Source organism: Chinchilla lanigera, unplaced genomic scaffold, assembly GCF_000276665.1.
Source record: "Chinchilla lanigera isolate Chin_1 unplaced genomic scaffold, ChiLan1.0 scaffold00025, whole genome shotgun sequence".
NCBI classification, from domain to species: domain Eukaryota; kingdom Metazoa; phylum Chordata; class Mammalia; order Rodentia; family Chinchillidae; genus Chinchilla; species Chinchilla lanigera.
In genome coordinates this window covers 5,260,284-5,278,267 of record NW_004955426.1, presented here as the reverse complement: position 1 = coordinate 5,278,267, position 17,984 = coordinate 5,260,284, and the positions used below count along the sequence as shown (strand labels likewise).

General features: G+C 38.0%; 1 protein-coding gene across 1 annotated transcript in view; it reads left to right on the top strand.

The window, feature by feature from the left end:
• The window catches only part of March11 (membrane-associated ring finger (C3HC4) 11), a gene marked incomplete in the record, with an annotated part of 117,780 nt that overhangs the window by 1,472 nt on the left and 98,324 nt on the right, over positions 1-17,984 (top strand). Inside the window, 2 exon segments of the mRNA XM_005386259.2 lie at positions 1-106; positions 1,332-1,487. Of these exon segments, the coding sequence (XP_005386316.2) occupies positions 1-106; positions 1,332-1,487 (262 nt within the window).

Sequence of the window (17,984 nt, the reverse complement as noted above, 5' to 3'; positions counted from 1 at the left end):
GTGCAGCAGCCGCAGCAGCAGCAGCGGCGGCGGCGACAGGCGCGCCGGACACCAGCACCAGCACCATCAGCCCATCTGCAAGATCTGCTTCCAGGGCGCTGAGCAGGTGAGGCCCGCGGGACCCTGGGCGAGGGGCGGCGGGCTGGCCCGAGCTGGGTCGGCTCGGAAGCCGGGGCGGAGATTTCAGCACCGCGGACAGCGCAGCGCGCCTCCCGTTCCTCTCCGGGTGTTTTGCGTCCCGCCTCCTGAAACAGCCCGTGTGCGTTCCCCTTCCCCTACCGCGAAGCCAGGGACAGTGTTCAAGTGCCGGCTACAGGACTGATTTGATCTGCACTTTTTCCTTTCTACCTGGTTTTGCAGTTACACGTTCTTAAAGTGCGTAATGCTGACTGTAAGGCCATAAGTATCTCTTGTGAATTACTCCAGGGGTCTTGGTTCACACTTAGAAACAAACATAGGCTAACAGTTGAAGTCTGTTTTCTATTAAGACACCCTGAGATGGATAGTCTGAGGATAAAACCTGGAGGTGAGTCATGTCACAATCAAAAACAGCGGGGTTTTTCGTTATTGTAAATTTTTTTTTTCCTTAGTGTAAATTTTGGCGATCAGATCTCACGGATGTGATACACGTGCTACCATTCCTACAAAAAAAAGGGAAAGTACTTTAAAAGAAAAGCTATTTAGCCAACCGCGTACTTTATACTGTGTTTGAAGCCGAATTCTAAAAGTGTAAACACCACTAGAGGGGCATGTAAACTAATATGACAGTAATTATGCAGAAGAAAGAAAAATACTATCTCTCTTATAGAATGTGTGGTCTGAGAAAACATTAGGTTTAATATTTTTAAAAGTAAGGAAATTGCATGAGAATACACAGGCTTTTAGGATTATAATGCTGTAAGTCAATATTTATGATGCTACATTTAGAAAAAATAAAAGCATAATGCTGTTGCAAACTGCTCTCTGGAATGCCATGCACTTCTTTAGCAATGATTAAGAATAACTGCAGAGGAAATGCATCTGACCATCCACTTAAAAGTTATTACAGAGATTTAATAGTACAGCTTTCCCCCAAGGGTATTGGGAGCTATATCTTGCAGACATTTTGTATGTTGGGAGAACATTTATGTCATAACTCTAAGCAATATCTTTGAAATAGTTGTAAGACTTTAGGTTGATTCCCATCAGAGGTATAAAATTTTAATTTGATTTTCTAGGATAGAGCTTGATGGTTGTATCCTTCTGGGTAAATGGCTCTGAAAGAAAATAAAGCAGGCATTGCATTTCTAAAGAGAGACACAGATATTCACCCTGAGATGTTTTCCTTCCAGGGTGAGCTGTTAAACCCTTGCCGATGTGATGGGTCCGTTCGGTACACACATCAGCTGTGCCTGCTAAAGTGGATCAGTGAACGAGGCTCTTGGACCTGTGAGCTCTGCTGCTATAGATACCACGTCATAGCTATTAAAATGAAGCAACCTTGCCAGGTAACCACTCACCTTTGTTTTGTTAACACGCATGCACTGGAGTGTAGCTCTGACTCAGGATATTTACTTATGCTATTTCAAAAACATTTGAGGCTGATTATAATAAAACCAAGATTTAGAATTTGTAGCGATCGTGCTTTGAGAAAGCCGTGATGTTTTATCTGAGAAACTCAAGTTTTAATAAAATGTTTTCCTTAATTACTTAATTACTCATCAAACTATACCCAGTTTTGTGTTTAAAGGGGCAAGTTGGTAAAAGGCCATGTACTACATTCAAATCCATTTTGTTAATTAGGAATGTTAGCAATTTGTTTTAATAGTGTTTTGAGTTCTAGTGAGCTCCATTTATAGAAAACAGATGCAAGTAAAGTGGTATAGAAAATTTAGTTGAACCTATTAGTTCTGATCTAATTTTTCTTAGTTCAACCAGTCCTCCTCTTTTCTGAGACAGGATTTAACTTTATAGTTCAGGCTGGCCTTGAACTCATGCCTTGAACTCACTATGTAGCCCAAGTTGGCCTCAAACTCATGGTGATATTCCTGCCTCAGCCTCCTGAGTACTGGAATTATGGAGTGTGCCACCCTGCACCGTTTAGCTTTCTTTTTCATAAGAGATTTTTTTTCATGGTTAAGTTTTGTCTACTTTCATTTTTTGCTGTATCTAACCTTACAGTGGATGTAGAATTATCACCAAGTCACTTTCAATAGTACTACTAAAATTGTATGCATTTTTAAACTTTTGTATAGTCACATAATAGCACTGAACCACAAACTCACAAATGTCCTGAAAAATGGGCTTTTTTCCCTTCTTAATTTCTCTTGGGAACTGATTCAAGATTTTTGCATAGGCGGGTGGAATATAAAGTGCAAAATGTGACATCTTTTAAAAAAGTAGGCTTATGTGTAATCAATAAGATCTGTTAGTGAGATGGGGCTGAAACTAAATAGACATAAAAGAAAAGATTCAAAACACAGAGACAAAGGATATAAGGAAGGAAAGGGCAGAAGGAATTGAAAAGTTGCGGGGCAAAATAGTAATAAAATCTAGTGTTCCCTATTTCTGTCTAAATTATCAAGCTTGGTTTGCATTGAGCAGTAGAACATATATAAAACCATAATGTTTGCAGGAAGAATCGGGAAGCTGATTTATTAGTGCCTTAATAATTTAAATTTCAGTTTTAAATCTATGCATTCTTCATATGGTTTGCTGTTAATTATCTTCTTGATAATTGCCATTGAAGGCATTAGTTAGCCAGCATGGAGTGAAAATATGAAATTCTTCAAGCTGACCGGAGGCCCGTGAATTCTTTGGAAAGAGGAAGCATAAGTGATGTGGACGAGTGATGTCATTATGCTGAAGATAGATATGAACAAGAGACATTTTCCCAGAACCTCTAATTGATTGAACTACTCAAGTATCAGTTTATGGATCTTTCATAACTCTCTTGAAAAACAGATGGAACCATATCCAAATCTCAGGATGTGGTTAATGTAACTGCATCTTTAGCAATTTTATGAATAGAATATATGAGAAGAGCAAAGAAGGGAGAGTTTTATTGTTCCAGGGAAAAGTCCAGTGATAAGGTCAGCTTAAAAGCTGAAACAGAATGCAAAGTATTTTGAAAACTCTAATTCTGGACAATATATACTAATTCATTGGGTATGATTAATTTTGAAGTAAATAGAAATAGATCTTTGATAAACATTTTAAGATAAAAATAAAAACATGGCCAAAATACTATTTACTAATTGTAATTCTGTAGAAAAAATTACTGTCTATAGTGACCATCTGTTGGCTTTTTAAAAATTCAATAAATAAACAAAAGCAATTCTTCAAACTGTATATAATATGATCCTCATCCTCCACCCAAAAAAGAACCAAAAGCCACAAACTAACCTGATGTTACTGACACACTTAGGCTTAATTTTGTTTTGACATATAAATGCTATGATTTGTAACTTGGTCTGACTTTTCCAGTGAACTGTGAAAATAATAGCTAGAAACAAGCTTCATATGAATTTGATGATAGCTGAAATTATTGCAGAGATTAAATGACTTTCCATGACTACCCAATATATATAAGACTTGGCACTTTTGATGAACAGAAATCAGTTACAGAGTTTCCAAACATGGGGTCTTATACATAGAAGTAATGTATTCTGAAATGAAGATGGATCCTTGAGCAACATTTCTATTCTGGATGACCCACAACCTAAGTACTGGCTCTGAGTTTTGGCTTTCTCCTTTGCTGGTGCGTGGCCAATCAAAGTTAGCATTTACTACATTCATATTTCTGTAGCATGGTCAAAATTCGCTTCCTCATGGCACAGAATCAAGTGGCATATTTATATCCCTCCCCTTCCCTTCCATGAAGTGTGGTCCTAAGGATAGAGTCATTCCTCAGCTGGGAGCAGGTGCTCCCTTGCATGTGGAACAGAATACAGAATGAGAACATTTAGTGAACATTTACTCTGTGCCAGGCACTGTTCAAGTGCTGTACATATATGGGTACTGATACTTAATCTTCGTAACAAACCAGTGAGGTGAGAAATATGGCTCCAGGGTCCAAGGTCTTAGCCACTGTATCAGAAAACATTCTTCTCATTCCCTTCCTGCTATTTTGATGTTTCTGGGTCTGTTCAGACTTGTCAGGTAAGAATTGGTTTCAGCCTGGATCTCTGAGTGGGTTTGGAAAGTTTGTGATTATCTTTTGGCAGGTAACAAAGCACCTCAGTACTTCGTGCTTTAAACACCTACTACTGTTTACTACCCAAGAGTCTTTGTGTTGGCTGAGGTCATCTGGGAGGTTCCTTTTCACCTGTGGTGTTGCCTGGCACCTTAATCCAGGGTGGTGCATTCATTTGTCTTGTTCTTCGTGCTGCCGCTGCCTTATTTCCTCAGCATGTGGTGGAGGCTGCAAATCATTTAGGGCCCAACCTTGGAAATGACATGGTTTCACGGCCGGTGTAATTTCTTGTGAAAGCAAATCACAGGAATCGTTCCAATTCACAATAAGGGGAAATAGATACCACCTCTGGCCCTTCTTTCAAAGAGGTTGCCCACCTTTCACTCACCATAGCAGATACCTTGTGAAGTGGCTCTCCATACTTGCCCTGGTCTCTATTTTGCCTTCATCCGGTCCAGATGGACTAGCACCCATCAACATAACTTCTCTCCTGGGGCTCAGAACCAAAGGGAATTTTAAAAAATGTGGAAGATTGACTCCAGCAATGGTGTTTGCTGAATATCCGTAAGTGCTTTTAAAAGTGATTATTACCAGGATGTTCCCTGGTGCGCACTGGGAGATGGGCAGCAGGAAGCAGGGGAAACATGTCAGCATGGGAAACATGCGTCAGAGTCTCGAACCTTAGCTGGACTTGTTTTTCTCAAGGAGATAAGAATTCCTTGAGAACTCAGGTCTAAATCTAAATCCATTTCATTGGATTTCAGTGATGTTCATCAGTGTGCCACAAAAAAAAAAAAAAAAAGGCAGCAGACATACTCTTTACAGCATATTTAAATCTTAATTGCCACATCATTAGCAGCAGGAGTTAATTAGGATATTTGGGGGAGTTAAAACACATTTACCTTCCTACCAACTTGTGGAATCCATTTTATTTATTAACATATCTAAGATATGCATTAATGATGTCTTAAATGCAAAATGAATTCTACTTTGAATTTCATAGTACAGAATGGTCTAAAAGTGATATTGCTTATCACTTTTTAGACATATGCAATAATATATGTGATCAAATTTACTTTGAGGTGTTGGTGACATAGATTAATTAAGCCATATTTCAGTTTATTAGTACAGTACTTTCCGTACTTTCCAAGATATATGGATCTTTGAGGATATAACATTTATTAAGTGGATATTGTATGGGAAACTTTATTTTTTATTTTTATTTTTGTCTTTTTGAGACAGAGTCTTGCTGTACAGTGCAGGCTGGCCTCAAACTCACAAGATGCTCCTGCCTCAGCCTTCTGAGTGCTGGGATTACAAGCATGTATGCGCCACCATGCCTGGGAAACTTTAAACTTGTTATAAAATCATGTATGGGAAACTTTAAACTTGTTATAAAAATCAGACTGCACTGCTCACAAGTAGAAAAAAAAAGGAAATGGAAAGTAATAGCAGCAAGCTACTACTTACGTAGATAAGCTACTTAAACTCTGTGTCTCAGTTCACATATCTTTAAAAATGATAATGGTACTGTACATTATTTTGTGGATTCGATACATAAATATATGTGAAACACTTAGATCAGTGCCTGGCACAGAGTATAGGTCATAGTGCTCTGGGCTCTGACCATGATCACCTGTTCAGTCTGCTGAGAGGGAAGGACCTGCAGCTGCCTCCCACCCGGCTCGCAGAGAGACTGATTTCCTTCTGTCTCTCATCAACAAAGTGAAGTTAATGACTCCTCTTTTCCATATCATTCATTCTTAAGTTCAATTTTAATTGACAAAAACAGTAATTGCATACATTTTTAGAGTACAAGATTTTTCAGTGCTTGTATCCATTATAGAATGATTAAATCAGGCCAGTGAGCTTATCTGTTACTTCAGAAATTTATCATTTCTTTGTGATGAGAGCATCTATCTCTTTTAGCTATTTTGAAATATACAAACTGTTATTAACTGTAGTCATCACGCTGGCTAATAGAACTCCAGAACTTAGACCGCTTATCTAACTGTAGCTTTGTACTGATTGGCCAGTGCCTCCCCTTTCCTGTCCCTCACCCCCACCCCAACCTCTGGTAATCACTATTCTACCGGCTCCTTAGTGGCTTCGATTTTTCATAGATTCCACACGAGTGAGATCATGTGGTTGTGATGTCTGCGCTGGGCTTATTCCACTTAACATACTGTCCTCTAACTTCATCCATATTGACACAAATGACAGAATTTTCTGTTCTTGGTTTTGTTTTCTGTTTTTCTTAAGGTTGAGTAATATTCCACTGTGTCTATATACTATATATATATTTTTTATCCATTGATAGGCCCGTTCTTTTCATGTCTTGGCTATTGTGAATCCAATATCATTGTTCATCCTTAGATTTTTAACCTTTGCTTGTAAGGAAACCCATCGCAGTTTCTGACCAAACAGTTATCATAAATAATTAATGAACCCTTTTTTAAAAAAGCAGGTGTAATGAGCTTTAATGATACCAGTGCATGTGAGCATATTTACCATCCAAAGGCCCTTTACTTTGGGTCTTGCTTGTATCTTTTTGGAGTCTTCCCATACTTAAAGGTTTAAGATGCTTTGAAATGTGGCCATGCTCCGGACACTGCTATGTGAGTCAAGCAGCCATCATTCCTCTATTTTGGGGGCTGTCCTCTATCAGATGGGCTGCATGGGGCCTGTCAGTAGGAAGGAGGTGGGAAAATTGCAGAGATTCCACTGGGAAATCACGAAGAGGTCATGACTGAGCATCTCGTAGTGAATCATGGTGTCTCCAGGCTTCCCTTCCTCCCCCTTTGCTACCCAGAGCACCAGAGGAAAGGACTAGTGAGGTCTGACTTGACTGGGGAGGGATGGAGACTTCAGCATGGACCACACACCTGTGCAGGTATTAGGTAGGCCTCTAGCCATTTTTATTAGCCTGTAACATATTTGCCTTTCCTGACTGTTTCTTCTTTAAACACTGACAATGGCTAACAAGTCTTCTCACAGCAGTAAAGATGAGTGGAAAGTCTCCTAAAAAGGAGAGTAATATGAGATTATTTTTCATTTTTATCCATATTCTCAAACCCCAAGATTCATCATAATATAAATTAGAGAGGAATTTGGTACCAGCCAGGTTTGTCCTGGTTATTGTCTTAGTACTTTTCTCTCTTTGCTGAGACAAAATACCTGATACCCCAAATTAAGGAAGGAAAGGTTTATTTAGCTCACAGTTTCTAGAGGTTTTAGTCTATAATCAGCTGGCCCCAAGGCAGGATGGCATGGCAGGTGGGCCACAGTTCATAGCAGCTGGGGTGTTGGAAGATACCAAAATAAAAAACAGCAAAAAAACGGGAAAGCAAGCCACTTTCCCTCCCTGGTAGTGTATGTAGTCTACCCACCCTAGGGTGGGTGTAGCACTCAGACAGCCAATCCCAGCACTAGACAGTGAACCAATCACAAACTCTAGTTCCAGCCTCCTTAGAAAGCCTGCCCCCTCCATGACCTCATGAGGCTTTGCGGGGACATCCAGTCACAAACCATAACAGTTATGTTTCTAAGGCACAGCTTCTGATCCTATCTGTAAGGATTTATAGAATTTTGATTAACTTTCTGAGGATCCTGGAGTCATTAATTTCCTCAGTGGGATATGAAAGAAGTATTTATACCTTGGGAGCTGATTATTAGTATGACACAGCTGTTGCACTTAAAGGAGATGACACATTATCACTGCAATTGATTGAGATTCTGAATATGTCATTGAGAAAACATTGGCATATGAATGACATCAGCATTGCACATAGTCATTTTGCATCATTCAGGTCATTTGCATTGTATGGCTTTAAAATGTCCATGTAGGAATGACCTTGTGCGATGGTAAGCTACCACTTTGACCTTTTCTCTGTTGTTCTAACTAACATTCTCTCCAGGTTTTTTAATAGCGAAAGGCACACTGAGGGAAGATTTTTCATGACTGAGCCTGAATACCTGAAAAAAAATATTCGAATCTAACTTCAGTGTGTATGGTGGCATATCTTATAAGCAACTAAAAATGTCAAAGAATACATCAAGGGCAATTTCTTTGCCATAGAAATAGGTTTTGTTTCATTTGCTTATTCATTCTCCAAACACATGAATCTGCATTTAATTCACTCGAGAAGATTAATGATTCTCTCCTGAATGAAATATGTAAATTAGATTTTGTTTGTATTATAGCCATCTTGTTTACTGTATAGGTTACACATACAGTGATTTTACAATTTTTCCCAAAGCCAGATGGTTCTCAGGCAGGAGGAAAAGAAGGTGGGGCCCTTTTTCGGCTTTGTGCTGTGAAGTTTTTCACCTTTCTAGAACGTGGCTTGGAGACAACTGGACCGCAAGAATGATATTCTTCAGAACATTTTTCTCTCTGCATATTGGATTTTCTAGCTCTTTTTAAAGCATAGTTCCCTTTTGACGTGTCTTCTCTTTATTTCTCTCTTTGCTTCTTAACCCTGCTGCTTGCTGAAGGGAGAGCCTCCTGAACAGAAGGTTGGGGTGGCAGGAAACTCAGCAGCGGTTGTGCAGAAGAACGTCATCATGGCTCCAAATGTCTTCACTTGATAAAATTTGTCTCATTCCTTAAACCAGAGGATCACAAACCTTTTCTCTTAGGAGCCAGATATTTCAGGCCATGAAGGCCCTTGGAGCCACTGTCCTAGTGAGGAAACAGTGAGACAGTGCAGAGATGAACAGGCTTTGTGCTGTTTTGGTACAGCTTTATTTATAGGTGCTGAAATTTAAATTTCATGTAGTTGTAATAATCGAGAAACAGTATTATTTCAACAATTCTTTACCCAACCACTTCACTGTGTAAAAACTTATGGCCTGGGTGACAGCTGGCCTTGGCCCCCTCATGCCCTAAGTAGTTTGGACGAACGGAGGATTGATGTGGATGGAGGAGCTTCCCGCCCTTGTAGAAAATTCCATGAATGAAGTGTTTCTAACTTCTTGTGTTTGTTTGTAATTCTGAGTCAAATGGTAGTGAACTTACATCATTTAAAAAGCGGGCCACTTTAGTTCCATAACAGAATGCTATTAACTTCTTCATGTGGCATAATAAAGCCGTTATTTCTTCCAGAAGTTTCTTGGTTGTATTAGACTCAAACCCTGAATTCCCAGGAGTAGCTGTAGTTAAGTCAGAAGCAGAAGTCAGGGCCGTCTCAGCACGAGCCCTCACTGTCCCTAGAGCAAGTCTCCTTCTGGTCTTGGTGAATCTAGGAGTGCTCTGTTGAGAACTGTAGGTCCGTCCTCCCAGGCTATCCACAGTCCCGCAGGTGGGCTGGGAGTATCCGCTCATGACAGTCTGAAATGAGATTATTTTAGCTTGCTCAGGGTTTCTAGGCTGGCAGTGCAAATTGTTAAACCCAGCAGTGGGTGGAGACAAGTTTTAGAGCAAATCATGTGACACAGCTCAGTGTTGCTTGGAATTCATTTTCTAGGTCACATTGTGGGCACTCAGTAGATATCATGCATGAATAAATGAATGAGTGAACAAATGCATAAATGAGTGTTTTAGTGAAGTGACTGGACTCATGGGATGCATAGAGGTCATGTCACTTCTGCAGTGAGGATACACTGGAAAGTAGACAAATAATGTTCATTATTCGTACTTGCATATTTACCCTTTACTGGCTATTAATTTTCAACTTGTATTTAGGTTGATCTTCTATTAATACAATTCAGGATTTACCCAGGCAAATATATTCAGTTTTTCATACTGTAGCAAAAAGCATTAAAAGTAATAGAGGGATTTATTTTTAAAAACCAAGACTTTTTTTTAAAAGCTCCCAGTGAGACATATTTGCTCTTTTCAAAACATAAAATGTCATAAAAAAGGACTCAGTGAATGTAGAATTATCCCTGTGTGACACATTTGTTTTCTTGAGACTGTCACTGGTTGAAGGGTTTCATGTAGCATTTGTTCAGGGAGTTTGAATAATCTGTTAGAAATTTTACTGTATGATCATGGGTATAGAAGCACTGCTATGAATGTTGGCTAGATACAGTATTTTGGTGTGAAATCTGCCACCTGGCTGAAAACTGGGGGACATCTTTGTGATGGGCGTTTCTTGTAGTTGTAACGTGACTTCAAAAATGATTTTCTGGTAGTGAATACAACAGAGAGAACAGCGAGAACAGTCTATTTCTTTCTTGCTCACTTGCTGCTTTGTCTTAGCATGAGGCTTTGCTTTAAGGTCACTGATGCCTCATTGCAGAGATTGGAAGAAAGAAAACAGCTTCCTTTTATTTTTGGACCTTCCAAGAGTAGAGTGGGATGACTTGAGAGGGCAAAATGTGAGCGCACATCTGACCCTTTAGAACAGTAGGGAATGGGCTGATGAGTAGATAATCGCCTACAATTACCAGTAAATGGATGGCCGGCTCAGCGGACTCTGCCAAGAAAAACTGTACCGTGCCTGGTATTTTCTGTAGCCTTAGGTATTTGACCATGTCTTCCTTGTGAGCATAACTCATAATTCAACAGCTGTTCCACATGATTGAGCCAAATGAAGTTTGATAGAAGGAGAGGTGGACTGGGAACAGTTACATGAGAGGACATGAAGAAAAAAAAAAGAAACCTAGGAGGATTTCCATACAGGCAAAGTGAGTGAGGGAACTTTCAGAAGAAACGTTCTTATTCCATCCATCCCTTAGGTGCGCCACGCAGTGAAAACTTCCATCAAACAACCTGTTCTCTTTCCAGTTTTTATCTCCTTCCAGTTAGTCCATTTTGACTCTTGATATCTGAGCAGCATCTCCTTATTAGAGTAATCAAGTTTCATTGCCTTAATGTGCTTTTTAGTTTTGCTTCTCTTTTTGGTATGCTAATTCTATGCGAGTGGCCAAGAGCTTAATTTGGGCCCCAGTGGCCCTCCCCATAAACTTCTATTATTCTAGGCCCCTTCAGCCTCCCCTCTGTTATATACAGTCTTGCATTTGTACCAAATGTCATCTCCCTACTCAAGTTGTGTCATGACACTGAGCTACAAAATAGTTCAAATGAGCAAGGAGCTATTTCTAGTAATTTACACAGGCTTGTGTTGGTTTGTTTAACTTGTTAAAAAAGATTTTAGGGGGGGCTGGGGATTTAGCTCAGCAGCGCAGCGCCTGCCTGGCAAGCGCAAGGTCTTGAGTTCAATTCCCAGTACTGGAAAAAACAAAACAAAACAAAAAAACCGAAAAAAGATTTTAGGGGTATTGCATTTATATTCATATGAAAGAGTTATTTCAGAAGCTACAGGAAATACTTTCACCCTGTGAAAGTATCTCTCTCTCACCTCCTGTGCTAGTATTAACTTCACTCTGTGATACTAGCACGTGTCCTCATAAATATGTAAGTAGATCCTATACATTAAGAAAAATAAAGGAAATCAAACTCGTAGAGTAGAGAGGAGCACAGGATTTGCCAGGCCTAGAGTGGATGTTCAGTAAATGTTTCTTTTACCCTTGTTACATGTTTTTTTTCCTGTTTCGAATGTTGTCTTACTCTCATCTTTTGTGTGGGGTACAGGGAGATGGGAGGGTCCCAGTGAGGCCTCCAACCCTTTGCAGAGACAGGCATAGCAGTGAATGAGGTGGGCAGTGTTTGCCTGCACATTATTCTGTGGGCCAAACATGCCCTGCCTCACCCTAGAAGTAAAAGAAATTCAGAATGAAGACACCCATACAGTCTTCTGCTGTCCCTCATAGTGGTCATCTTGTCACCTTGCCATACCTTCTATTAAATTTACTTTCAAATTTGGACAAATCTCAATAATTTGAGTAGCTGAAAGAAGTAAAAAAACAAAACAAACCAAACACTAACTGACCAGCCAACCAAACAAACAAATCAAACACCAAGCCAAAAGGGTTAGACTCACAAGACTACACCTAACTCTTCCAAAATATGTTGAGGAGTTCTTGGTTACTTGGTTCTCAGGCTATGGAGTGAAAGAGCATTAGACACTGAAACATTTCTGAGTGATTTGGTGAGACATATTAGGACAAGCGATGAATCTCTCTTACCTGCCTCCTCCTCTGATCTGTCACTACTGATGTGGGAGGCAATATCTGTTACAGAAAAGGTAACTTGGAAAAGAGATATGGTACTTTATTTTGGACATGATTAAATTCTTATTGAAGTAAACTTTATGGGGGAAAACAGCAGCTTTCCCTTAAATTGCCTGTCAGGTCACAAGGCATGTTTAGAGATTACCGATATTACAGAGCTTAGCAATGGATTAGTATGTGTTTATTTTTGTTACAGAAGATGATTTTACTCACGGTCCAGGAGTAACTTCAAAACATTCCATGTTTTAGTTTCTACAGTGAACTACATAGTTAATACTGTGTTACTGCTTATGTTTTTATTTATTCAATAAATTAACCACTACTAAGTAATAGTCACGGCTCTATGCCCTTGAGTCACACAGCTGGTTAAAACAATAAGCAAGACCTATGCTTCTAGACCTTAAATTATTGATAATGTGGGACAGAAAATAAGAAAAATAAATTTAAAAACTAAGTAATTACAGATTGTGGAAATAAACTGGGTATAATAATTAATTTATTTCATGGTGTGTTCCAACATTTGGTTAGACATTATTCTGAGTGTCTTTATGGGGGTGTTTTTAGACAGATTAACAATTGAATCGGTAAGTTGAGTAATGCAGGCTTGGGATTTGCTGTCTATCCACTTATTTAATTCATCCATTTAAACATTCAGTGAATATTTAATGACCTGCTAGGTGCCAAATACTATTGTAGACACTAAGGATGAGTAAAAGTAGACAAAAAAGTGAAATTTTGGCCTTCAGATCATATACACTGGAAAGATTGCTATAAATAGGAATTTCAAACAGATTAGTGAGTTAATTAGTGATAAGTGCTAAGGAAAAACATATAAAGGCAGTACTTAATGTTGAAATTCAGTGTTCAGGTTTTAGGCAGGTTGGGGAGGAACATCTGCAGTGCATAATTTTTGATCTGGTTGACAAAATTTTTCTAATGTACAGCTGTTTAGAAATACAGTATACAAGTGATTAGATACCATAATTAGTTTTCTTAAGAACCTTTCATTCCTGGTTTTAGTTTTTATCAGTGAATTGGGAAGGTCAATATGTGTAGCCTATAGTTTTATAACTTGTAGCAATATATTAAAATCCTTGGTAGAGGCTCGATTTCTCTGATCTGTTTTGATATCCAGTGTACTGCAGTGAGGAGTTGAGACTGGTTTTAAGAGCAAGGGAAAAGCGTTACAATTAGACAGATGTTGAGGGAAAAAGAACAGTGAAAGCGTATTTTGGATTCTAAGAAACACAGATGCTTATTTTTCTCCTCCTGAGTCATTTAAAATATTCAATTATGTTGCCACATTCTAGGTCCAGTCTATAGAATTAGCAAAGCATTAGGATTTTAAATAAAAGTTTGCATATATGAAAAATCATCTCTACATATGATTATAATTATTTTTGATACTGATTTTTATAACTATGGTGATAATAAAACCAGTAGAAAAATTCATTTTAGACTTATTTGCTCCAGGGATAAGTACAAGTTTTCTGTTGAAAACCACAGCTTTCTGAGATGGATTGTTTGGAAGAGAATCCCCATCATCTGAATGTCATCCTGAAACCCGGCTATTTGGAGAATGGATGTTTGAGGCTGTAATTTTCAAGATAATATAATTGGGAGATATTGAAGTGGCTCATGCAGGACTTGGCCACCGTGAAAGACACGCAACGACTTAAAGAGCGGAAATGACTTTTTATATTGCTCTGGGAACTACAAATTGGTATTTGGGCTTCCAAAATCCACTTGGAAATAAATGGGTTCCATTTATCAGTGCAATGGTATGCTGGGCAGCCCATTTTTTTGAATTTCTGCCATTGACAGGAAATATGAATACAAAGGAGTTTTAAAGGGTGAAGATTCCTTCCTCTTCAGAAAACTGAATAATGTGGAGACATTTTGTTTGAGCTTATGGTAGTTAGTCAATGAAAACAGAATAATCACTTCCCCAAATTTGGTGGGTAATGTCACCTTTAGCTCTTAAAAACCATAAACAGTAATGGGTTATTAAGAATTATTCAGAAAAAGAATGACTGTCATTTCTAGGAGAATAAGATGTTATTTATGGATTCACGCCGGAAGTAGGTGAGAGTATTCGCAGGAACGGTGTTCTCCACGGAGCCTTTTCCAAGTTTCCTGTGTCTGATTGATTGCTTTTGTAGTTCATTAGCTTAGATAATCTGTTAAAATTTTAAACCTTTCAAAACAAGCCGATAGTTTGTGTGGCTTGTGGAGCAGGAATCCCGGGTCCATATCCCTGCCCCAGGGAGACGTGGAAAGAGCTTCACTGTGCAACTCTGCCCTCTAGCGTCTCACAGGAACTACAGTTAAATTCTTGGACTTTGAGGCATGGTGCAGGGTTCCACTCCATACTTTTCCCATCTTAGTTGAAAATAAATTTGACCCCGCTTCCCTTTATTTTTAAAAAATAGTTATCACCTGTTATTTCTTACCTAATTTTTTTTGAACAAATGTGTCACTTTTTTATTTGATTAGATTTTGATTTAATTACAATGTGTTGTGTTTTCTTTATCCCACTTTGCAATTCGGGAGCATTTGCTGTTCATGCTGTTGGAGATGTTTGGAGTGGCCACTTCTTAAATAGCTTCAGGACATAAAGTGTGTGAACTCAAGAATGTTAAACTCATTTAAGCTTATTTAGGGAGTGCATTCAAATTTTGATATTTATAATATCTAATGATCTCTGTCAAAATATATGTATGTCTTGATGATCAAATATTTTATATGTTTTTGTGAACTAAACTCTCTAAGGAGTATCACATTTAGGTTCACGTATGTAAAAGTAGCTATCCACCAATTATTGGTGAAGTTTTGTTATTTTCAAGAGAAACAATGATGGTATTTTAGCTTCTTCTGTTTGACTTTGAATTTTCAAAGAAGGCATTTTATTTTGCTTCAGGCAATATTTTTAAAGAGAATTAGATGAGAAGCCATTTTCATCATGTAAAACTTATGAACTGTATTTGAAAATGAGGTTTTTAATTACTACTGATTGTTTTACTAATAGCAAGCCATCTTGCTTGAGGGAGGAATTTTTTCCAAGCAGCTTAAATTCTTAGTTAATAACTGGAGAACATTAATTAAGCACTAACTGTTGAGGTACCAGCCATCTCCTCAGGCTCTGTCATTGGTGGGAGGATGTGTGGGGAATGATTCTCCCTGGTGGGTTGTTAATTCCCAGGAATTCCTCTGTACCTTGGAAGTGACAACGAAGTAAAAGAAGAGAAAAAAGAGTGACAAATAATTTTCTTTCTAAATGGGCAATATAATTTTATTTCAGAGCCACAAGGCACTTCAAAAACATTTATAATTAGTATTGAACAAACATTATTTGTCTGGAAGCATATGCATATCTTTTTAGATCAGTGAGGCCAGAATTAGTCTGGGTAATTTAGTGTACAGAAAATGATACTCATAACTTACTTATAAGGAATGACGCACAAACAGCTGTTAAAAACTTGGTTCGTAGTGCTGTCCTTATTTGTTGACTAACTCAAGAAATCCCTGAAAGCATGGCAAAAGATCAAAGGAATGTTGTGCCCCTTCAGGGAAAACCATTTCAATTCCCTAGTTTTCCAGAGTATCTTGGTGGATTGGGGGCATGCAGGGCCAACTTTAGGAGTACAGAACTTCTGTTAGAGGGTAGCATGTCTGCAACATTTATTAAACTTTAGTTATTTATGTAACTTTTAAAGTTAGACCATTGGATTTTAATGTTATTAAGTACATTTGTATATATGCCTTTATTTAAAAATTAATTATTTTACACACACAAAAAGATTGTATATTTTATCATGTTCATCGTGATTATTTTGAAGTATGTGTACACTGTGGAATGGCTAAATCAAGCTAATTGACATATACATAACCTCATATTCTTATCATTTACTGTGGTGAGTACACATCTACTCGCGCAATTTTCAAGACTACACTATGCTGTGGTTGCCATATTGGCATTATATCTCTTGAATTTATTCTTCCTAACTGAACTTTAACCCCTGGTAGCAACCATTCTATTCTCTACTTGTATGAATAAATCTTTATTTTAGGTTCTAGATACAGATGAGATCATGCTTGTCTTTTTTTGTGCTTGGCTTAACATAATGTCCTCCTGGTTTATCCATGTTGTTATAAATGAAGAAATTCCATCGCTTTTGCTCATTTTTCAGGTTGAATAGTATGCCATTACCTTTATATTTACATCTGTTGATGGATGTAGGTTAATTCCATATTCGCTGTAGTGAACATAAAGGTGCAGAAAGGTGGTGGAAAGCCCTTTGAAAGACACACTTAATTTCCTTTGAATATATACCTAGAAGTAGAACTGCTACATTTGCTGGTAGTTCACTTTTCATTTTTTCAGGAAGCGCTATACTGTTTTCCCCAAGACCTATCCTTGTTTACATTTCCAACCACAGTTGCACAGGGTCGCCTTTTCTCCACGCCCTTGCCAATATTTGTTATTTTTTGTCTTTTTGGTAATAGTTGTTCTAACAGGTGACATCTTATGGTGGGTTATTTACATTTTCTGGACAGTTAGTATTGTTGGCAGTTTTCCTATACCTGTTTGGCCTTTTGAGAAATTTTTAAGTCCTAGGCTCCTTTGTATTTATTTGTTTATGTCACCATCGTCATCATCGTCGTTGTCATCATCACTATCACCGTTATCACTATCATTTGCAGTTCTGGGGATTGACCTCTGGCACATGCGAGGCAAGAATCCCCAAAGCACCCTTTACTAAAATCAGGTAGTTTTCTTACTATTCAGTTGTTTGTCTTACATATTTTGGATATTAACCCCTTATCAGATGTATGGGTTGCATATGCTTTCTCTCATTCTATATGTTGTTTCTTCATTTTGTTGCTTCCTTTGCTGTTGAAAGCTGTTAAAATTTTAATAATGTTTTATAGTTTTCAATGTAATTTTATTTCTTTTTTGCTTTTGTTGTCAGTGCTTTTACAGTCATGTCCAAAAAATTATTGCCTAGATAAGTGTATGAATTTTAGCCCTGTCTATTCTTATAGTACAGTTGTTTTATGATGTCAGGCCTGATGTTTAAATCTTTAATCTACTTTGTCTTGATTTTTGTAATAGTGTGAAGTAAAGGTCTAAATTTATTACTGCACATGTGGATACAGTGTTACAGCACTATTTATTGAAGCAACTATCTTTTCCCTTTTGTATGATCTTGGTAACTTTATTGAAAATCTATTGACAATAGAGCCAAGGACAAAAATCACATGATCATCTCCACTGATGCAGAAAAAGCCTTTGATAAAGTCCAACACTCACTCATGATGAAAACCCTACAGAAAATAGGAATAGATGGTCTTTACCTCAAGCTGATCAAAGCCATCTGTGATAAACCAACAGCTAACATCATACTAAATGGTCAAAAATTGAAAGCTTTCACTTTAAAATCAGGAACAAGACAAAGATGTCCACTGTCACCACTCCTATTCAATAGAGTTCTGGAAATATTCACTACAGGAATTAGACAAGAGAGAGAAATAAAAGGAATAAGGATAGGAAAGGAAGAAGTGAAATTATCATTATTTACAGATGACATGATACTCTACATAGAAGACCCCAAAAACTCCACCAAAGGACTCATGGATTTAATACCCAAATTCAGTAGCATAGCTGGATACAAAGTTAACACTCAAAAATCAGTAGCATTCCTGTACACAAGTAACAAACAGACTGAGA